This window comes from Anoplophora glabripennis, unplaced genomic scaffold (assembly GCF_000390285.2).
Source record: "Anoplophora glabripennis isolate ALB-LARVAE unplaced genomic scaffold, Agla_2.0 scaffold235, whole genome shotgun sequence".
NCBI classification, from domain to species: domain Eukaryota; kingdom Metazoa; phylum Arthropoda; class Insecta; order Coleoptera; family Cerambycidae; genus Anoplophora; species Anoplophora glabripennis.
Genome location: NW_019416402.1, coordinates 147957 through 172025, shown reverse-complemented (window position 1 = coordinate 172025; position 24069 = coordinate 147957). Strand labels below are relative to the sequence as shown.

The 24069-nt window shown below is 33.3% G+C and overlaps 1 protein-coding gene across 1 annotated transcript; it reads left to right on the top strand.

The window, feature by feature from the left end:
- Positions 1-17282: 17282 nt before the first annotated feature.
- LOC111691495 lies at positions 17283-17867 on the top strand. The gene is made up of 2 exons (XM_023454441.1): positions 17283-17589; positions 17714-17867. The coding sequence occupies exons 1-2, from the start codon at positions 17289-17291 to the stop codon at positions 17848-17850; spliced, it is 438 nt and encodes a 145-aa protein (XP_023310209.1). The 5' UTR covers positions 17283-17288; the 3' UTR covers positions 17851-17867.
- The last annotated feature ends 6202 nt before the right edge of the window (positions 17868-24069 follow it).

Genomic DNA, 24069 nt, shown 5'->3' with positions numbered 1-24069 from the left:
AGACGTCTTTCGCGTTTGGCGTGAAATTATTTTGACATAATTAATCTGACGTTTCTAACGACGTTCCAATTTTCTCCCGGTGGGCGTGTCTTACAGCTTCAATCTTCCGGCTTGCGAAATGGTCGTCTGTCGTCGAGCAGACCCCAAAAAGAAGGCAATATTAAATATGAAAACGCGAAAAAAACGTTACAAAAATGCCCCCGAACGACTAAGGAGGAACGACTGAGTATCTGTGCCAAGTCGCACGCCGTTTCGAGGTTCGCGGAGAAGGAATTTTATAGGGCAAAAAAATTCAGATTTTTCGGCCTTCCTAGACAGTGCATTTTAACGTATTTACGGCCGCATTTCGAATCCCGCGTTTGATTTCGCGGAAAGTTGTACATAAAAAGTTGGAAGAAGGCACCCGGTCGACGAATATGAGTATTTTCGGCACGGTTTTAAATAAAATATCGTAGAAAATGGGGGAAATAAAAAATAAATAAGCCGTACCCGGGCGCTATTCGAGGCGATCGGCGATCGTCAGCTTGCAGCGGGAGGGCGTGTCGCACTATCGCCGTTCACACAAAAATTGGGCCGCGCCCCTCGCAGATCCTGGGGAATTCGAAAAATTCATGGGGAAGGCGTCGAGTTAGCGCGTTCTAAATACGACGTCGCAACGCGGGAAGGACGTCGCGACGCTTCGCGCCGAGACGCCCGCCTCTTCGCGGCCCCTGGAAAGAGCCTTTCGTCCGGGAAATCGGCCCTTTTTCGAGGCGATCGTGCGACGGAGACGGAGCTATCAGATTTTAATATATATTGATTGATTGATTGATAGCTTTTGACGTTAGGTACAATAATTAATGACTAGTTAGGTTCAAACGAATGTAGGAATTCGATTCAGTGATCCCAAAAATATAAAGATATGTTGGTTATACTTCATTTCTAAACGTATAAAAGTGTAATCTTAGAAATTTGCACTACTTTTTTGAGGTTAGGCACGAACTCTGACTAGTTGATTGATATCAGAATTGGTTTCAGCGATCCCGAAAACAAAATTGTGGTGGTTAGACTGTGTTACTCATCGTAGAAACGTATTATTTCAACGATTTGAAGTATTTTTAAGGTTAGGGACGAATAGTGACCAGATGGGGTTTAATGAATATTGAATTCGAAATCAGCAACCCCAAAAACATATAGAAATGGTGATTCAGTATACAATACAGTATTTTTATGTTTCTTGTCTATCAATATTGCTCATTAAACAAAATTTTCCATGATTGTGGACGCCATATTGGAACCGCCATGATGATTTTTTAAAATCACCAGACGGCATTCGATAGAGTTTTTAAATACGAAGTTTTTGACACGTCGAACGTCAATATTGATGCATTTTTTTCTGGGCAGCCCACTGTGCCCGTTGACGTGAAACGCCCGATATATAAATATACACCCCAAAGTTCTCTCAAAAAAAATCTATAAGTTTGGCTTGTAAATTTCGAAATGCAACAATTAATTGTTTTTCTAAGTATAGATTTGAAATCACAATAAAATTTCGTACAATTTTGGTCATATTATGTTTATCTAAGTACGAAAGTAATATTATGTGATTGACCTGAACTATAAAAATCACACATGATTAAATACATGTTAAATTTTAATATTTAACAAAAATGCCAACCCTTATATCAGTTTCTACGTCTATTGAAAAAATGTTTCTAATGAAAGACCCTTCATATTTAGTACATTACCTACTCATCTTCATTGATCACAGCTTACCAATAGGTTAACAATCTTTGGAAAAGTAGATAATTTGCCAAAAATTGAACATGTTTTACAAGTTTGCCTATATACTTATTTATGTCTTCAAAAGGTAATACACCATTTATTTACTGAATAAAAATTTGAATTCAGGTTTCAATACAAAAGCCCAAATTTCTTTAAAAAATTGTTGTGTTCAGTTGTTTGCATAACAAAAAAAATCCTTTTCAGTTGGAGCTTTTTGAATAAAAGTATCTCGTTTTTGATAACATTTAAATATAACGTTAATTACAATTGAAAGATGCGAAGAGCACGAAATCGTTTTAAAAACAGCTTGAGTAGGGACTTGAAATTAATTAACACAAAAAGAGTATTAATTTATATCAGCCAAGTTTATGAAAGTATGACCAGCAGTAATCCGCAGAGGGTATGTCCCTAAAGCTTGGCTATTTACAAGACCCTAAACAAACAGAGAAAATAAATTAACCTACCCTATTCATATTTATGTAGCTATAGGATCCCTAATGGTTGGATTCTGATTGAATATTAAATTGTTTGAACTCCTGTTGGAGGGGAAAAAAGTGGTTGGAAGAAACGTTTTTAATATGTTGCAAATTTTTATATTAAGAATCAGTTTTGCGTTCATATATGAAGAAGCAAAAAAACAGGAAGAATGAAAGAAAAAGATAAGCGCGTAGAAAAACCAAGCGGACAGAATGTAAGAAAAGCGGGCGGAAAGTTAAGAAGCGGGCGTAAAGTAAATAAACTTTCTTAATGTAGGCTGTGTTCAGCGAAGGGTCGGACTAGTTCGGTCAAACTTCTTTAGTCAAACAATTCGCTGAATGGGCTTGTATTAACTGTATTAAAATCTACCCAATCTTCCCAATCAGCTGATTGGGCTGGCTAACGAAATATTTGTCCGTCGAACGACTGTACCGGTTCGACCATTCGCTGAACACAGCCATCAAAACAAACAGGTGTCTAATAAAAGAAACGGGAAAATGGCATACGTACAGTACAATGGTAAAGAATAAACAAGCAGGTGGAAACTAAAGAAGCGGGCGTAAAATAAAAAAAGAAGGTAAAGAATACGTANTGGGTCCTTGTGCCCTTAGGAAGCATTTCCGGACCCATGTTCATATGAACTTTTTTACTTAGTTTTGATCATAGAATCGGCCTGTTCAGGGTTGGCAGCTAATTTTGAGACACCCTGTATAGTTTTCTCCAGTTACCTCTACCTTTTAGCAGTTAAAACTTTTACAGTAGTCGTATTTTTTTAAAACGGGCAGGAACATTGAAAAGGTCGTTTTATTTAAAAAAAAATGTCTCTTTAGAAAATCGTCTACAGAAAGCCATTCTTGAGAAATATGGCATTATTTGCAGGTCTGCATGTTTCTGTTTGCGTAGGAGTGTCACGGATTTAAAACTTTGAGTTCAGTAGGCGATGAAAACAAGATGTTGATTGCTATGGCATAGCGAACATAGTGTACGTAGCGCTCGGTCTGGCCGGGGCATCAGTCTGTGATCATTTGTTTAAACTAGATGTTATTTAAAATTATTAATAATATGTCCATATGAACATATGGATAATGTAAGTAATAGTAATAGTAATATTTTAAAGAAAGTTGCAAAACTTTATTTGGAAAAAACATATTTATTAAAAAACAAAAACTAAACACTATAAAGGAAAAAAAAGAATTATTTTGTAAAATTCAAATGCTACATATAAGTATACAAAATATAAACGTATACTAAATATAATCTGAGATATAAACATACCGAGTAGTACCTACAGTCATTGAAGCTGAAAATCAGCTGTAACTTCCGAATTCTTTCAAACTGCATGGATTTGCATGAAAATTTAGAATAAGGCTCATCTTAGGCTCAAGTCAAAAGTGACATAACGATTGACGCTTTTTGTTTTTTAGGGGTTAAAACTACACCTAGGTAAAAAATACTGAAAAAAATAAGTTTTAAGCATTTTATTGATAAAAATCTTGTTCAAGCACAAAGATTAAATAATGTTGCATGCTCTCGAACATGTTTTATGATATATTTGATCTTTTCCGTACATTATTAAAAAAATAGCATTCTAAGCAAGTCTAACTTCAGAATCTTATGAAAAACACTTATTAAACAAAACTAATTGTAAAGGGTCTACGATTAATTTGGATGGAAATGGTACAGCGTTTACTGCTCACTTTTCCTTAAAAAATATGAGCAAAGGGGTATGTTTTTGACGATAACTCCTTCAATTTTGCTCTAATTAACTTTTATAAGGTCCTTTTGAGTACTACAAAAACTCCATATAAAATTAATCCTTTTTTCGTTATTTGACGTTGAATACATCGATTCCCCCCAAAACAAGTCCCCTTCCACTAATCATATTTCGCTTTGTATAGGACGTACAACACTTTTTAAAACGATTTTCTTTGTTTATTTATAAGCTACATTTTTGTTCATTACACTTTTTTGAATAAAATGCGTAGATTTTGAGTTATTCGCGAAAAATACTTTGAAAGTGTTTTTTTTTCACTCAAAATTCCAAGTTTTCGCGAATAACTAAAAAACTATTGATTTCTCGAAAAAATTCTTCGAATATTTTTTGCTCAAAATTTGATTCTCTATCGACTTCCGTTATTTTTGAAAAAAAATGTCCACCCCCGAGAAGGGGTGTCAACCCCCAACAGGGTGGAAGCGTCAATTGGCGCTATGTCACTAATGTTCATTGACCTTTTCTCTATCTGCCAAATTTCAAGTCGATCGGTTCAGTTTCAAAGAATTCGGAGGTGAAAAGCTTTAATGACTGTACTAATGATAGAACTCGTCGATGGTTTCATCCAGAAGTGCAACTTGATTTTTTTCAAAGCAAATTGAAGAAGTCGAAAGAAATTTTTCGTTGGTAGGAACTTTGTAACAAGGTTTATCCGATACTTTGTTCAATTCTAAACAATTTTTGTCAAGTGACTATTTTTCAAAAACTTAAAAGCTTTAAAGATATCATCGATTTTCATTCGGTAAGGTCCAGACTGAAGCATATTTTAGAGTTCCGAATTATTACCTTACACAATGAAACAATAATGCTCATGTCATAAAGTGCATGCGCATGCCTGATATCGACGATTGCAAAACTTTTAAGGACATCCCCAGCGGTTCATCCCTCGCACTGTAATAATTTTTGTTGTGTACTGTAGATAGATATAATAATATAAAATGAGAAAATGTTTGCCTTCTTGTAATACGAGAATTCCCCGGATTTATTCATACGAATAAATTATGTACACAAGATAACTTTAATCAAAACTTAAAGTATTTATGAAGATACTTCTGCACTTCCTAATTCAATTAGGTAAATGTTTTTGGAGTTATTCGCATTGTCTGGATGGCAGAAGTTTGTAGTTAATTAAAAACGACAAAACACTAAATAACTGACAAATATTTCATTAAAATAAGCACATCCTTATTGCTTAATAAAACCCTTTGTTAAAATGGAAATAACACTTAACTACTTCTTTATAAAGTTAAACACTAATTTAATTCCTGCTATTTATTATTACGATTTCATTTATTTGTTCATGTCTCGTAAATTAAATAATATTAAATGGTTAAATATTAGAACAAAACATTTGAGTTTTGACCTACTTAAGACAGTTTATTGATACTTTGATTTTTAATTTAACTAGTACGTTTTATTAGCAATTTAATTAAAAAATATATATCTACATTTTGTTCAAAAAACGAATATTTTTAGAGTTATGATTTTTTTTACTTTAAATACAGTTAAATAAATAAAAATAACCCAATAATAAAGTCAATAAATAAATAATATGGCAAAAGGTAATGTTTTTACAGTAGAGCATATTTAGATATATAAAAAATTGAAATTATTAATTTATTAATAATTATTAATTGTATAAATTTTAAGAAACTTTCTAGTGATGGCAAAACTGTATTTAGAAAAACATTTGAATGTTGCATTAAGAATATTTTTCTTAACACTTGAGTGTTATTTAAATAAAACACGCTGTATACTTTTACATATTTGCGTAGAACGCTTTCTGATTATTACAATAGGGTCTGATGTTTATTTCTAAGAATAAGGAAGATATTGTAGAGTATGCTAACAATAAATCTTTTAGTATTTTAGTAATATTTCTGTTATTATTGCAGATAGACTTATCAAACCTTATACCACTCTAATGTTAAGGAAGCTCTTTGTTCAAATATCACGTCAACGGGCACAGTGGGCTGCCCAGAATAAAAATGCATCAATATTGACGTTCGACGTGTCAAAAGCTTCGTATTTAAAAACTCTATCGAATGCCGTCTGGTGATTTAAAAAAAAACATCATGGCGGTTCCAATATGGCGTCCACAATCATGGAAAATTCTGTTTAATGAGCAATATTGATAGATAAGAAACATAAAAATATTGTATTGTAGACTGAATCACCATATCTATACGTTTTTGGGATTGCTGATTTTGAATTCAATATTCGTTAAACCCCATCTGGTCACTGTTCGTCCCTTACCTTAAAAATACTTCAAATCGTTGAAATAATACGTTTCTACGATAAGTAACACAGTCTAACCACCACAATTTATGTTTTCCGGATCGCTGAAATCAATTCTGATATCAATATAACTTCAACTAGTCAGAATTCGTGCCTAACGTCAAAAAAGTAGCGCAAATTTCTAAGATTACACTTTTCTACGTTTAGGAATGAAGTGTAACTAACATATCTTTATATTTTTGGGGTCACTGAATCGAATTCCTACATCCATTTAAACCCAACTGGTCACTACTCGTACTTAACCTCAAAAAATATTCCAAATCACTAAAATTACACTTTTTTTGGTTGAGTTATAAAGTCTGATCACAATATCACCAAAATCGCTTATAATCTATTACAGGTAGCTAAATTAAAGTTGGTTATTATATCCGATTGATCTGTTATTTACAAAAGTTACCCCCAAGCCGTATCACTTCTCTAACCCTCTCGTGGCAGTTCCAATATGGCGCCTGAAGATACACCTAAAAAACACGAAATATTATTTAGCATCACTCAAACGCTACTATCTTTCAAAAAGTCTCTGGTGCGCTGACACTTTGATTAGGGTTTTGATCAAATTATTCAGTTCGTTGACTGAATCCATATACTGAAACAAATTTCGAAATAGTATTTGCAGAATCGATTAAGGCTTACATAAGAATTATCCCGTCCTTTCAGTACTTTCGATATTTTTAAATTCAACAGGTTAAACAATATATGCTTTTTGTGTTTAATCGGGTTGAGGCCGTTATCATGGCTAAGACATAAAGTCTGTAATACCTTTTCTTTAGTATAATATGCAGAACTTCTAAAAAGGATTTGTTCTTTTTATATGGAACATACCTTTCATCATATCACATGCTCGTTTGGAAAAAAACATAAAAATATGGTGGTCGCACTTTATAACTATTATAGCTTTTGAGGTTAGGTACGACTAATGACTAGTTGGGTTCAAACGGATGTAGGAATTCGATTCAGTGACCCCAAAAATATAAAGATATGTTGGTTACACTTCATTCCTAAACGTGGAAAAGTGTAATCTTAGCAATTTGCGCTACTTTTTTGAGGTTAGGCACGAACTCTGACTAGTTGAAGTTATATTGATATCAGAATTGGTTTCAGCGATCCCGAAAACATAAATTGTGGTGGTTAGACTGTGTTACTCATCGTAGAAACGTATTATTTCAACGATTTGAAGTATTTTTAAGGTTAGGGACGAACAGTGACCAGATGGGGTTTAATGAATATTGAATTCGAAATCAGCAACCCCAAAAACGTATAGATATGGTGATTCAGTCTACAATACAGTATTTTTATGTTTCTTATCTATCAATATTGCTCATTAAACAGAATTTTCCATGATTGCGGACGCCATATTGGAACCGCCATGATGTTTTTTTAAAATCACCAGACGGCATTCGATAGAGTTTTTAAATACGAAGCTTTTGACACGTCGAACGTCAATATTGATGCATTTTTATTCTGGGCAGCCCACTGTGCCCGTTGACGTGAAACGCCCTATATATATATATATATCGGGCGTTTCACGTCAACGGGCACAGTGGGCTGCCCAGAATAAAAATGCATCAATATTGACGTTCGACGTGTCAAAAGCTTCGTATTTAAAAACTCTATCGAATGCCGTCTGGTGATTTTAAAAAAACATCATGGCGGTTCCAATATGGCGTCCGCAATCATGGAAAATTCTGTTTAATGAGCAATATTGATAGATAAGAAACATAAAAATACTGTATTGTAGACTGAATCACCATATCTATACGTTTTTGGGGTTGCTGATTTCGAATTCAATATTCATTAAACCCCATCTGGTCACTGTTCGTCCCTAACCTTAAAAATACTTCAAATCGTTGAAATAATGCGTTTCTACGATGAGTAACACAGTCTAACCACCACAATTTATGTTTTCGGGATCGCTGAAACCAATTCTGATATCAATATAACTTCAACTAGTCAGAGTTCGTGCCTAACCTCAAAAAAGTAGCGCAAATTGCTAAGATTACACTTTTCTACGTTTAGGGATGAAGTGTAACCAACATATCTTTATATTTTTGGGGTCACTGAATCGAATTCCTACATTCGTTTGAACCCAACTAGTCATTAGTCGTACCTAACCTCAAAAGCTATAATAGTTATAAAGTGCGACCACCATATTTTTATGTTTTTTTCCAAACGAGCTTGTAATATGATGAAAGGTATGTTCCATATAAAAAGGACAAATCCTTTTTAGAAGCTCTGCATATTATACTAAAGAAAAGGTAATACAGACTTTATGTCTCAGCCATGATAACGGCCTCAACCCGATTAAACACAAAAAGCATATATTGTTTAACCTGTTGAATTTAAAAATATCGAAACTACTGAATTGACGGGATAATTCTTATGTAAGCCTTAATCGTTTCAGCAAATACTATTTCGAAATTTATTTCAGTATGTGGATTCAGTCAACGAACTCAGAAATTAAAATGATTTGATCAAAACCCTAATCAAAGTGTCAGCGCACCAGAGACTTTTTGAAAGATAGTAGCGTTTGAATGATGCTATCCAATATTTCGTGTTTTTTATGTGTATATACGCCATATTGGAAATACCACGAGAGGGTTAGAGAAGTGATATACGGCTTGGGGGTAAGATCAATCGGATATAATAATCAACTTTAATTTAGTTACCTGTAATAGATTATAAGCGATTTTGGTGATATTGTGATCAGACTTTATAACTCAACCAGAAAAAGTGGCATTTTAGTGATTTGGAATATTTTTTGAGGTTAGGTACGACTAGTGACTAGTTGGGTTCAAACGGATGTAGGAATTCGATTCAGTGACCCCAAAAATATAAAGATATGTTGGTTACACTTCATTCCTAAACGTAGAAAAGTGTAATCTTAGCAATTTGCGCTACTTTTTTGAGGTTAGGCACGAACTCTGACTAGTTGAAGTTATATTGATATCAGAATTGGTTTCAGCGATCCCGAAAACATAAGTTGTGGTGGTTAAAACTGTGTTACTCATCGTAGAAACGTATTATTTCAACGATTTGAAGTATTTTTAAGGTTAGGGACGAACAGTGACCAGATGGGGTTTAATGAATATTGAATTCGAAATCAGCAACCCCAAAAACATATAGATATGGTGATTCAGTCTACAATACAGTATTTTTATGTTTCTTGTCTATCAATATTGCTCATTAAACAAAATTTTCCATGATTGTGGACGCCATATTGGAACCGCCATGATGATTTTTTAAAATCACCAGACGGCATTCGATAGAGTTTTTAAATACGAAGTTTTTGACACGTCGAACGTCAATATTGATGCATTTTTTTCTGGGCAGCCCACTGTGCCCGTTGACGTGAAACGCCCGATATATAAATATACACCCCAAAGTTCTCTCAAAAAAAATCTATAAGTTTGGCTTGTAAATTTCGAAATGCAACAATTAATTGTTTTTCTAAGTATAGATTTGAAATCACAATAAAATTTCGTACAATTTTGGTCATATTATGTTTATCTAAGTACGAAAGTAATATTATGTGATTGACCTGAACTATAAAAATCACACATGATTAAATACATGTTAAATTTTAATATTTAACAAAAATGCCAACCCTTATATCAGTTTCTACGTCTATTGAAAAAATGTTTCTAATGAAAGACCCTTCATATTTAGTACATTACCTACTCATCTTCATTGATCACAGCTTACCAATAGGTTAACAATCTTTGGAAAAGTAGATAATTTGCCAAAAATTGAACATGTTTTACAAGTTTGCCTATATACTTATTTATGTCTTCAAAAGGTAATACACCATTTATTTACTGAATAAAAATTTGAATTCAGGTTTCAATACAAAAGCCCAAATTTCTTTAAAAAATTGTTGTGTTCAGTTGTTTGCATAACAAAAAAAATCCTTTTCAGTTGGAGCTTTTTGAATAAAAGTATCTCGTTTTTGATAACATTTAAATATAACGTTAATTACAATTGAAAGATGCGAAGAGCACGAAATCGTTTTAAAAACAGCTTGAGTAGGGACTTGAAATTAATTAACACAAAAAGAGTATTAATTTATATCAGCCAAGTTTATGAAAGTATGACCAGCAGTAATCCGCAGAGGGTATGTCCCTAAAGCTTGGCTATTTACAAGACCCTAAACAAACAGAGAAAATAAATTAACCTACCCTATTCATATTTATGTAGCTATAGGATCCCTAATGGTTGGATTCTGATTGAATATTAAATTGTTTGAACTCCTGTTGGAGGGGAAAAAAGTGGTTGGAAGAAACGTTTTTAATATGTTGCAAATTTTTATATTAAGAATCAGTTTTGCGTTCATATATGAAGAAGCAAAAAAACAGGAAGAATGAAAGAAAAAGATAAGCGCGTAGAAAAACCAAGCGGACAGAATGTAAGAAAAGCGGGCGGAAAGTTAAGAAGCGGGCGTAAAGTAAATAAACTTTCTTAATGTAGGCTGTGTTCAGCGAAGGGTCGGACTAGTTCGGTCAAACTTCTTTAGTCAAACAATTCGCTGAATGGGCTTGTATTAACTGTATTAAAATCTACCCAATCTTCCCAATCAGCTGATTGGGCTGGCTAACGAAATATTTGTCCGTCGAACGACTGTACCGGTTCGACCATTCGCTGAACACAGCCATCAAAACAAACAGGTGTCTAATAAAAGAAACGGGAAAATGGCATACGTACAGTACAATGGTAAAGAATAAACAAGCAGGTGGAAACTAAAGAAGCGGGCGTAAAATAAAAAAAGAAGGTAAAGAATACGTACAGTACAAGGGTAAAGAATAAACAAGCAGGTGGAAACTAAAGAAGCGGGCGTAAAATAAAAAAATGGCATATAGTAAAAGTAAGCAGTCGTGTAATAAAAACGAGCAGGTAAGTAAATTAAAAAAGCGAACGCAATATACAAGCGAGTATAATAAAAGAAGCAGGACTAAAAATGACAGACGTAATGTAAAAAATAAGGGAGTAAAAAACCACGAGTAAAAAGTGAAACAGATGGGTTTAAACTAATAGCCCGCGAGCCAGCGACCTTTTTCGATGACCAAAAGAGCAAAAGCTGAAAAGTTTCCCTACGCTTCATTTCTTGGCACTAGTAAGAGAATCGACCACCAGCTCGCGCACTTCCGGGGGGTATAGTTGCGGCAGCCTCCCAAACACGTAAAATAGTCATTAGAAAAAACTAATACTGCAAAAGCTGAGACTTTGTCGACATGTTGATTATGTTATAAACAAAGAAAAAACGTATCAGCTGACTAGAGTGGGGGGTTATGCCTCAGCTTTTCATCTAAATAAGTCTAAAATATGCGCTAGGTAAACTGATACCGCAAAAGCTGAAATTTGGTAAAGTAATAGTCATCTTAATCAGTTATACGAAAAAAATTTTTTACTAAGTTAAGCTATTGTATTACCAAATTTCAACTTGTGCGGTATGAGATATGTATTATTTTTTAATTTTTAAGTTTTACTAATAATTATATAAAAATATACAAATTTTTTCGAATATTTATTTACAATAAACGTTATGTACGAAAGAATCTATTATCTATTTAATTTTCCAATTTTCAAACTGATGGCCGCTGGAGTCGTTTCCTGCCATTTCTTCCTCATTACACGCTGTTTGTAAATAAGTGCGAAATATTTTATGGGGTGGTTGCCGAAGTTATTTTGTGAAAAAAATTCATATAAACGTAGGTCGAAATACACTTCGTTTTCGAGATACAGTGTTTAAACTTTAATTATTTATCTGTTTTTATTAATTATTTCAATTAGTTTTAAAGATATCGACTCGAAATTTGATGGTTGCATTTTATTTAGAAATATTGTCAGCAACCTACTAGATAATGTATCAATAGAAATTAAAAATACACAACTTGTAATAACTTGGAAAAAAATTGAAGGGACTAATTTCATTCAGAATTGATCGAGGATTTCTGAAAAAATGTCAAAATGGGAAAAAGTCAGTGGCGTACCATTTTTGTTTATTAAAAGAGTAGGTGTAAAATAAAAAAGCGGGCGCAAAGTGAAAAAGCATAAAGAAAGAAGACAATGGAACCATACAGAATAGAAGAGCCATACGGCTTTTTGTGGAAAAGGACTATGTATAAGCGTGATGGGACTCGTTCACTTTCAACGTCGCTTATCTCGATATTCATTCAGTATTCATTTTTGTGTCTTGAATCTCAAACACATAATTCATTTTTAGACAATTTGACGGGTTACCGATTTCAATTAAAACTGTGTGCATGGTTCTTTGGAATAAAGAAAAATATTTTATATCAATAAAATAAGATAGATTAATATTAGACTTAGCAGCCTGTAGTGCTTGAAACAATTGGTATGGAAAAACTGAATAAACATTGTTCCATAATCTATCTCATCCAACTTTAATTACTTAGGTGTGTGCTATTGCCTGCAAATTGTGGACTAAAACGAAAATTTACGTTTTGTCCCAGACTCGTTTTATGCTTTCAGCAAATTTACTTTATATAGAACCTTACTTAGGTGTCCTCTAATTTCCTATGTATGGGTTATGGATTTTCGCTCATCACACTTTAATTGTTCGAGTTCGAACTACCGCTCTGAAGATTTTAATAAATACTGAAACTTTCGTAGTTCCTTGTAACTAATTAATTTCACATTTTATTTGTCCTATATGACTAATAAAAAAGCGGCACATTAACGCTGGCCCAAAATTCTTGATTTTAAAAGATACAGAATAATCCATAATAACATTTTGTAAAAGAATTAAGGAGAATGGAGATCGTCCATAAAGTGCATTAAAAAAATAGAGTCTAGTGTAGTGGGCGGTTTCAAGACAAATTGGAGCAGTCAGTCTAGAAGCTTTCACAAAATTTCCTGTATATACGTCAGGCTGCAATAAGACATAGGTAAAACTTATTTGGGAATGCTTGCAATTCCCCACAACGCGATCAGCCTATATTGGGTGTCAGGACATAGCATTGAAGCATTGAAGGCAACAAAAAAGCAGATGAATTTACAGATGGTTTCCTGACCAAACTGGCATTTGACATTCTTTATAGCAGCGTTAAGCAAGCCTTGGGGATATGAGTGGAAGAAGAACATTGTAAATACTAATACTCACGATCGATATACGAGTACGTATGAAATGGGAAATTGGGAAACCTCGATTAGCAGACCTTGGCAATTTGTTTGTTTGTTTTCTGCTAACCGAACACAATGGAAGGCACAATTTGCTAGAATTGGCCTCATACAGAAAAAGTAGAAGAAGAACAAGAGCGTTTTTTTTTAAGATTAAGAAATTCCATAGAATCCTACCAACAAAAAAATCTCTTACTTGTCATAGTAATGGCACTAATGACAATAAAATATTAAATGAGAGAAAATCTTTTTAGGAAGAATTTATTCTTAATAAAAACGTAATAAAAAAACAGCAGGAATTTTGCAATTGTTTCGTTAATTATATTTTAAAAAAGGGCGCAATTTAAAATTCTTGTCATTCCACAGTATCATACAATTTGTTTCACTGAAATGGCTTTAATAAATAATATTTTATTTTTATATCTTTTGAATAGCATCTCTAATAAAGTCACGACAATGCCGTGTTTTTAAATGGTTTAATTATTGAATCGTATTTTAACATTTCCGGTTTAAAATAAAATAAGTTCTTTATACATTATACACATATACTTATTTCAATGCAAAGGTTTTCATGATAAATTGTACTAACATTAGGTTTGTGGGATTTAATTTATTTTTGGTATATAACATACACCACTGAGACCCTAAAACCAGAATTAAATTTTTTTTATTGAGCCAACAAAAACTTACTACATTATTGAAATTTATATTAGACATTCAAAATGACTAGATACAAACATAAGTTTACTCTGCGTTTCATGCATTCAAAAACGTATTCAAGTGCATTTGGTGTTATAATGTTTATTTCGTGTTCAATTGTCTTGGAACTATGTAAGAGAGCTGAGAGAATTTTTAAATATTTTATTTTTGATATGACCAAAGAGATAAAAATCTAAATTAAGTAAACCCCAAGTAATGAGTATAACATCACAAACTTGCAGATATTGTCGATCGATACCGGTCGATAGCCGCACGGTTTAAGGCGTCAGTACTTAAATCGATGTGTCTAACTGCCCGGGTTTCGAATCCCGCGGCCGGTGACCGTAGATTATCTATACTTGTACGGAGGATTGGCGCCCTCTGTGCAGGTATGGTAGGGTGGAAGAATGTTGGCTTGGATCAATGTGAGAGATTGACACCGGCTAGCATTTGACCACCCCCCTAATTAATGAGGTTTTCCAGGTTTCCCTCATTCCTGCACTGAATGGTGGTTAGGGCCTACCAACATAAGTCGTTCCTGGCCGCAAATGCGGCCTGCGTAATAATAATATGCCGCCTCCTCTCCCGCACAAGTCTCCGACTTCTGGGCTAATTCTCGTAATTAGAATGAGGAGTAGAGATATTATTATTATTATTATTGTATAGTTTCTGCTGTCGTTCCATTTTAAATTAACCATTGTAAGACCGCAACATTTTAAGGTAAGGTAAGGTAAGGTAAGGTAAGGTAAGGTAAGGTAAGGTAAGGTAAGGTAAGGTAAGGTAAGGTAAGGTAAGGGAAGGTAAGGTAAGGTAAGGTAAGGTAAGGTAAGGTAAGGTAAGGTAAGGTAAGGTAAGGTAAGGTAAGGTAAGGTAAGGTAAGGTAAGGCAATAGGTAAAGGTAAAAGGTAAGGTAAAAGGTAAGGTAAAAGGTAAGGTAAAAGGTAAGGTAAGAGGTAAGGTAAAATGTAAGGTAAAAGGTAAGGAAAAGGCAAGGTAAAAGGTAAAGGTAAAGGTAATGTAAAAAGTAAGGTAAAAGTAAAGTAAAAGGTAGGGTAAAAGTAAAGTAATATTACACAATAAATGATAGGTAAAAGGTAATATTCAAAAGTATTCAAAATTATTTTATGAACTATTTTGAATTTGTTGTAACTTATATAGAATCTCTTTAAGGTTAATGAATTACATGAAGCAAACTGTATTAAGTTTATCGCAATACCTGTTTGAGTAAATAAATGCAAAACAAGTTCAGAAATATCTTCAACGACATTTTCTGTTAAAACTGAAGCTCTTATCTGTAGACTTACCCTTGCAAATGTAATGTTTTGATTCATATCTTTTAACAAGGATTAATTTGGAGTCTTTAAAAACATCATATGCAATATTACCATCAGGTAAGGCTTCAACAAATTGTTCTATGTAACCCTGGATTAACGTTTGATCTAGCGTCCCAGTATATCATTGGTACTTTTTGGAACACTAACTTAAGAAAATCAAATTTATTGATCTGGTAATGTGCGACTCGGGCAATTATGAAGTCACTGTTGAAATCTGTTATGGAGTAGCCCAATGCAGTGCAAATTTAAAATATTTACTGTTTTTTCCGAAACAAAAAATGGCGCAGTGTTTATTTTTTAAATAATATTACTTCGATTATTCTTTCCGTCTAATTACTTCGAGATTCTTATTCAAAATTTTTTTAATATTGCCTGTTATTAAAACAAAGGAGGATTTAACTTATTTCCTCCTATCATTGGTGATGATGATAGTAGCAATAGTGGTAGTAATAGTCCGGGAGGCAGCGACAGAAATTTTGCACCAATTCCTATAAAGCTGATTTTTTCTCATTTTGTTGTTTTGATATCGTAAGTAAACGGAACGGCAGTCTACCGCGCCAATGTGGGGGCAAACGTTAGTAACAATTTTTTAAACATGTAAATAAATAATACTTAAATGCCTTATACCTACAAGGCTGAAACTTTTTAGAGTGATCAATTATACCTAAAAATACAGTATAGTGATAGTCTACCGCGTCGGAAGGGGGGCCATCAAGGGTCTACCACCCACGCAAGGTGTTGAAAAATTAACTTTTTTGACTTATTTCTACAAGGCTGAATTTTTTTCTCAAATACTTTAGTTTATAAGAGAACCAAAAAAAAACAGTCTACCGATCATCTAAGGGTGCAAAGCCTTGATAGACGCAATGGAATGCACGATCTCCCGAGCGCAGTCGCTGCGCCGATTCACTGTAAGCCGCTCTGAATAATAACTCATACCGGGATTAAATTACAATCTACAAAGCTGCTTTTTTGTCTATAGATATCTTACAATAATTATTGTCAAATAAACGTCTTATACCTTCGATACGAGGTGGCTAAAGCTTCGGTAGACGTGGCGAAAGTTTTTGCGCGGAAGTTGCTTAAAATTCCAAATTTATTATTAATTATAATTTTTTGAGCTTACACCATTATTTAAACGTATGATATAGTAACAACGAGCGAGCGTTAGCGAGCGAGATTTTTGCTAGTATAATAGGTATTAACAAAAGTTAAAAAATTTTTTTTTTCAAATAACTGACCTTTTTCTTTTTTAACATTGAATAATTAAATTTATTTCACTTTTACTTATAATTTATAACAATAATACTTTTCGATAATAGCGCGCGAAATGCTTGATTTGCGATTCATCATCACATTCGTCAATTACACTCGTGCGAGAATTATTCTATCGCACTAGTATCGAACAATATTTTACGACACTTATTTATAAAATAAATGATAACAACGCAAATGTTTTTTATTACAACAATATAGTAATTATATAAAAAATAAATATATTTTTCTTATTCCTCATCGCTACTGACATTTGATTCCTCATCGCCTTCCATATCATCACTATCTTCATCCTCATCATCTTTCTGGTCACACACTCCATCATTTTCTTTAAGGTATTGACAACCGTCATTTGCAATTTCTGTATCTGCAAATAGCAATATATTATTAAATATTTATTATATTATGCTAACATAAATTCACCCCCTTTAGGGTCTGAAAGTCATTTTTTAATTGAGTTTTAGACCTCCTTAAAATGCAAATATGTGTACCTGAATCTTTATCGTTCTGTAGATCAAACGTCACATCGATCAGTGATGTTTTTGAAAGCTTACAAAACTACTAACGATAAAATCTTTCGTCAAAAGGTCAAGAGTTTCGATGCATCTGCTTTACCACCTTGTCAATCAGAGCTCCGAGAACACATACTCCGAACAGCATATATTGCACAAATTTGGAGTAATGCTCACTTAAAAGAGCCTACAACATTATCCCCACTCGACTGTGGCTGGAAAGTGGATGAGAATGCAAGATATGATTTTAATTGGTTTAGTGGCGACCAATTGCCTCAGTCAATCGATGATGTGACGTTTGATCTACAGAACGATAAAGATTCAGGTACACATATTTGCATTTTAAGGAGGTCTAAAACTCAATTAAAAAATGACTTTCAGACCCTAAAGGGGGTGAATTTATGTTAGCATAATATAATAAATATTTAATAATATATTGCTATTTGCAGATACAGAAATTGCAAATGACGGTTGTCAATACCTTAAAGAAAATGATGGAGTGTGTGACCAGAAAGATGATGAGGATGAAGATAGTGATGATATGGAAGGCGATGAGGAATCAAATGTCAGTAGCGATGAGGAATAAGAAAAATATATTTATTTTTTATATAATTACTATATTGTTGTAATAAAAAACATTTGCGTTGTTATCATTTATTTTATAAATAAGTGTCGTAAAATATTGTTCGATACTAGTGCGATAGAATAATTCTCGCACGAGTGTAATTGACGAATGTGATGATGAATCGCAAATCAAGCATTTCGCGCGCTATTATCGAAAAGTATTATTGTTATAAATTATAAGTAAAAGTGAAATAAATTTAATTATTCAATGTTAAAAAAGAAAAAGGTCAGTTATTTGAAAAAAAAAATTTTTGAACTTTTGTTAATACCTATTATACTAGCAAAAATCTCGCTCGCTAACGCTCGCTCGTTGTTACTATATCATACGTTTAAATAATGGTGTAAGCTCAAAAAACTGTAATTAATAATAAATTTGGAATTTTAAGCAACTTCCGCGCAAAAACTTTCGCCACGTCTACCGAAGCTTTAGCCACCTCGTATCGAAGGTATAAGACGTTTATTTGACAATAATTATTGTAAGATATCTATAGACAAAAAAGCAGCTTTGTAGATTGTAATTTAATCCCGGTATGAGTTATTATTCAGAGCGGCTTACAGTGAATCGGCGCAGCGACTGCGCTCGGGAGATCGTGCATTCCATTGCGTCTATCAAGGCTTTGCACCCTTAGATGATCGGTAGACTTTTTTTTTTTGGTTCTCTTATAAACTAAAGTATTTGAAAAAAAAATTCAGCCTTGTAGAAATAAGTCAAAAAAGTTAATTTTTCAACACCTTGCGTGGGTGGTAGACCCTTGATGGCCCCCCTTCCGACGCGGTAGACTATCACTATACTGTATTTTTAGGTATAATTGATCACTCTAAAAAGTTTCAGCCTTGTAGGTATAAGGCATTTAAGTATTATTTATTTACATGTTTAAAAAATTGTTACTAACGTTTGCCCCCACATTGGCGCGGTAGACTGCCGTTCCGTTTACTTACGATATCAAAACAACAAAATGAGAAAAAATCAGCTTTGTAGGAATAATTACATCAATAATGTCGCTGCCTCCCGGGCTATAAATTTCAAAATAATTCAATATACCTTTAATTTTGGCTCTATTTTATTGTTATACAAAAATTTTTATTGTTTTCTTCATTCTTTTTAGATAATTTCTCTCTTATAATTGGTGTTACTGGTGCTGTTGCTTTAATTTATGTATGTCACATTTAATACAATAAATGATACAAAAGTGAAAATTAAAAAATCACACAGAGTAGAGCAAAGAGAACAATGTTAACATTGAAAATATGAGTATTTAACTGGTACTCTTTATAAGTTATTTTTAAAAATGCTTTTCTTCGTCTATAGTTTATCTACTATATCTCCACGTGAGTGCTAATATCGATTAATCTCAGACGTAGTGATTAATAGATTTCTACGGTGGATATGAATCATTAAGCGCTAAATGAGTGAGCTAAATTTCGTTAACGTGTCCGACGGCACTGCACGCCGGATATATAATTGAGTGCACGAACAGTGACGGCAAACAAGATAGATTAGCGAGTACCGAATGAAAAATTATAGCTAAAATATTGATATTAACTACATGCGCGTAATTTTAATCCTGTCCGAGGGAGAGCAAATCCGAGGTAGGGTAGAATTATTTCCTGGTTGGGGCGGGAACAGAACAGGGAACACGGCTTCCACAAACGCCAAAAACGCGACGTGAGTTAATGAGTCTACCGCGAACCTACACTGAGCAAAATTTTCATTATTTCAATTGTTAAGCTACAGAGGACAACTATGTGCGATATAGGATGCAAGGTTAACTGGAGAACATAACACACACTTGGAGAATATAACAGATAACGCCAGACAAAAATATTAAGTGAAATAGAAAAATACATTGGATGTACACCTTGATAGTGCTAGAAGCATTTCTATAGAGTGAATTGGTCTGGTATTCCAACGTTGAACAAACCACTGCAAAAGAAAAAACTGAATTCATTTCAGAGATCAGTTTGTATGGGCTCCAACAACTGCCTTGGAAGTCCTATTAAATTTGTCACCGCTTCATATTGTTATGGGAATAGCCTAATGGAGACTATTTTACAGAAGAAATCTGACAGAATAATTGCGAGCTTCAACTTCCGTAGGTACTCTCTTTTATACTCGAACAGAACGCCAAGGAGAAGAGAGTAGAGATATAATAGACTAAGAAAATGGAGTCTAGTTTGGTCTACGGATCGCTCCAGAAGAGACAGTGGACAGCAACTGGAGCATAGTATTGAGGCCCAGTAAAGCTATGATTTGTTAGAGCTGTAGGCGACGCAAAGCAGACAGTCAGTTGTGCGCATCGGACTTACGTTAGAATCTAGAACACAAGAAGATGCGTAGCCGGTTTGTTAAGCCTGTGTGAGACAATGCAATTTTGTTGCAGGGATTTGGTTGCCGCGCTAGAATTCATTTTTCTTATCGGACTATGCAATTCTGTCCCGGCAACTGAATTGCATGAATTGGAACATGCCCTATTCCGGGCAACAAAATTGCTGGGATTCTAGTTACTTTTATGAAGATTTGTTTATAACCAATTTACTTTTAAATTTTTATACATTGCAATGTTTTGCTTGAATAAAAAATAATTGTTTACAAGATACATACAAGAAATTTTACATATTAAACAATGCACAGTTGGTAACACTACTGCAAACTAAACAAATTGCAGCAATTCTGTCCCATTGTGTGATAACAAGCATGCAATTTTATCCCCGCAACAAAATCCCCGCAATTTTGTCGCTGCAACTAAATTGTATTGTCTGATACAGGCTTTAGATTCTGCTCATGTCGACTCACGGTAGGCAGAAAATTATGTGCGTCGTCCGTTCAGTAGAAGTCAAATTTCGTTCAGTTGAGCTCACAGCGTACAGTGTTAAAAAGCGTTTATTTTTAACGAATTTTAGTTTTCACCAAAGGAAGACGAGAAATTAATCGATCTTGTACGAGAACATCCCCCATTGTATACCGTCATTTCCAAACGTCTGTTAGAACATTCGATCTTCACTTTTATTTTGACGACGACAACTAATTAATTTTAAAAGATCTTTTTCATGTTCTTTCTCAATAACTATTGTCAGCAAAAAATGTTCAGCCATTCATGAAAAAAAAATTTGGCAAAATAATAATAAACATTTTCGTCTGCAATTATCAGCATACAATCACAAGCACTAAATCTAACAAAACACCCCCCTTCAAAACCGATAAAGTTGAACGCTACAGATTCTGCTAACCGCCTATATCGTCTGCGACGCACAGCTCTAACAAACCAAAGTTTAGAAATAGATTAGGGGCTTTTTCCTATGGTATTAACAATTAAAAGCTTATCTATATGTTTTCCGATAATTAGGTTGTAATAAAGCTTTTAGGATCGAGCTAGTGTTCAAAACTTGATTGGTACTTGCTAAAACTGGCAAGTGAAATGAGAACAGAAGAGAACAAATGTAATGTTGAGTATCAGCAAGGCTCATTGTTACTACATCATGAAGGTAGTAAAAAATTTAAAGTAGTACTTTAAATAACTGTAAATAATATTACTAACTTTATGTAAATAAATTTTATTAATTCACAATATAAAAAGAATAGTGATAATAAAAGAAAATTTTCTTTTGATTTGTGCGAAAATAGTATACAATACACCGCGGCGGATGACATATTTGAGAAAGTTATAACAATTTTTCAAATGATTCCATTAAAATATTTATTGATTACTATAATAAATGGTTCTGTTACAAGTTATAAATTACGAGTAGATGTCTCACTGATAGAGCGCTTATTAAATCACATTAAATTGAAACCAGTAGCTTACATTATCGTAAACTCGTCAGATAAATCATCTGATTGCAAAAAACTGACGTATTTGGTTGTCGCACTTTAATTGCATTGTTTATATTAAAGTGCAGAATTTGTTGATTAGAATTCTGTACTACTGGAAGTAAATTGCTTTTCTCAGTGTTGACACGAAACAGATTTCCGCCGGGTGTAGTGTGAAACTGTGGCATTGTAGAATACTCCGTTTATTTTTAAACAATTCAACTTCGAGTAAGGCACTAACCGCGTCTAAATGGACTTTTTTAGCTTTTGCGAAATGATTTAATTTATTTTTCAGTTCTCTCAACGCGTATTATATGTCATAAATATGAAGTTTAGTTAAACTCAGTTCTCGTATTGAACTAATTGGATTCTTACGCGATGGGTGTGAACGTAATACTAAAACATTGGCATGTGGTAGAAGTCTATATATTTCGTTGATCCATTTTAAGCTTATCTAATTGATATACCCTTTCAACAACCAGCTAGTTCTAAAAACATAAAGGGAAGTGTACACTGCGCTAAAATTTATAAAATATTTGCATCCCCTATTACAATCAGATTGTATTAGTCTGATTCTAAATAATTTATCTTGTCCTTGTGAAACATCCGCTTTTATGTGTATTTTTCAATGATTCAAAGTTTTCAATGATGAAGCTAACTACTCCTAGTGTCACTAGTGTAAGAATTAGAAATGTATATTCTTTTTAAATCGTGAATGTTTACTACTTGAAATTCCTATAATGAAAACAAAAATTCTCATCTCTTAATAACGCTACATTAACAGAAATAATTAAAATTTCTGTACAGACAAAATCTCAACAGACACGTGAATTACAGTAAAATACGACAGAATCGCGATCAGGATTAGTTGCTAGTCTAGGGAGCACTCTTGTTTCGATGTCCCTTCGTATTATTTTTTATATTAAAAAAATATTTATATCTATGATCTACTAGAAATGAAAGGCACAATCTTTGCAAATAGAATATTCTTCTTTATAAATTGGGGTCAACTTTAATATCTGTCCACGCTTTAATACTGCTTTCCGCAGTAGAATAGTAAGCAGAATAAATCCAAGGAATCCTGTATTAGAATTATGAGCCAGTTTTGAAACTTATTGTTTGGAAATATGAACTAGCTGCAATATAATTTAATTTTTTATTTGACCGACAAAGAGTAACGACAAAAAACATGTAAGTGTGACAGGTTAAATTAGAGAATATTTATATTATTTATTAGCAACTTTCAAATTTAATTATTTACCAGTTATTATTAATTTTTCCCCTGTAGGTGGCATATGACATAAAAGCTAAAACTAGTAGGAAAGAAAATAAACCGCGTGTGTTGTATTCTGGATTCAAAAGGACTACAATTTACATCTTCACACTTACCAGTATTCTGCAATACAGCGGATTTTCATTAAGAAATAAAAGTTATTATTATTTGTTTTTGCACATCAAGTACAATAATTTCAATTGATATTACTTTGGATATCTTTAATGTTCACTAACATTTCTCATTGTCCCCACTAGTTAATTATTGTCAGCAGAAATCGATACAGAGGAGGCTACTATTTCCGCTCCGTTGATGTGCCATTCAAAGTTATTTGTGCTGAGTTGTTACCAGCGTCGCTGGCCTTAGTAAAAATATAAAAGCACATAATGTACGAGTACAAAAGACAACCCACTTCTAGCAAAACCACAATTTAGATAAAAAAATAATCTTTTTTAAGGTTATTATTGATTAAAACCATTAACATTCTTCGTGTTTATTTGGGCTTTTTACTTCCAAAAACAGAACATCATGAACTATTAAACAAACAGTCATTTGAGCAACTTTATAAGCCTAAGCGTAAAAGAAAATATCTGACACTGGGAAAGTAGAATTAACCAGCTCATAAAACGAATGTGTTACTTAAGAATATATTAGTACAAATAGAAACCATCACCAAACCCAGATCAGGGATTTTACATACAATGTTGGAAAATTAAATTGGCGAAGTAGAATTTTACTCCATTTGGCATTTCAAAGCTATTTAACTTTAGCAAAAATTGCTTTTACTGTCCTTTAAATATTTAACTACATTTGTGCACTGTACGTATATTTGCACCTAACTAACGATTTTCAATAGTTTTATTTTATTGTTGTAAATTTTTGTTGGTTATACACTGAAAGAAATGGGCTTATTAAACTGTTTATCTAGAATAATGTGTATAGCGCATATTAAAACTTTTATAAAAGCAATCATCTCCATACTCCTTATTCAATGAGTTTAACTGGAAGGTGCTTAATACACCTTATGCATCTATGAAATAAAGGTTATAATGAATTACTTATACATTATTAGGTGTTATAGACTTTATGTTCCAATTGTA

Coding starts and splice junctions, on each gene's coding strand:
- LOC111691495 (XM_023454441.1), top strand. CDS start 17,289: ATGTTTTTGAAAGCTTACAAAACTACTAACGATAAAATCTTTCGTCAA. Junction 17,590..17,713: donor ACAGAACGATAAAGATTCAG/GTACACATATTT, acceptor TGCTATTTGCAG/ATACAGAAATTGCAAATGAC.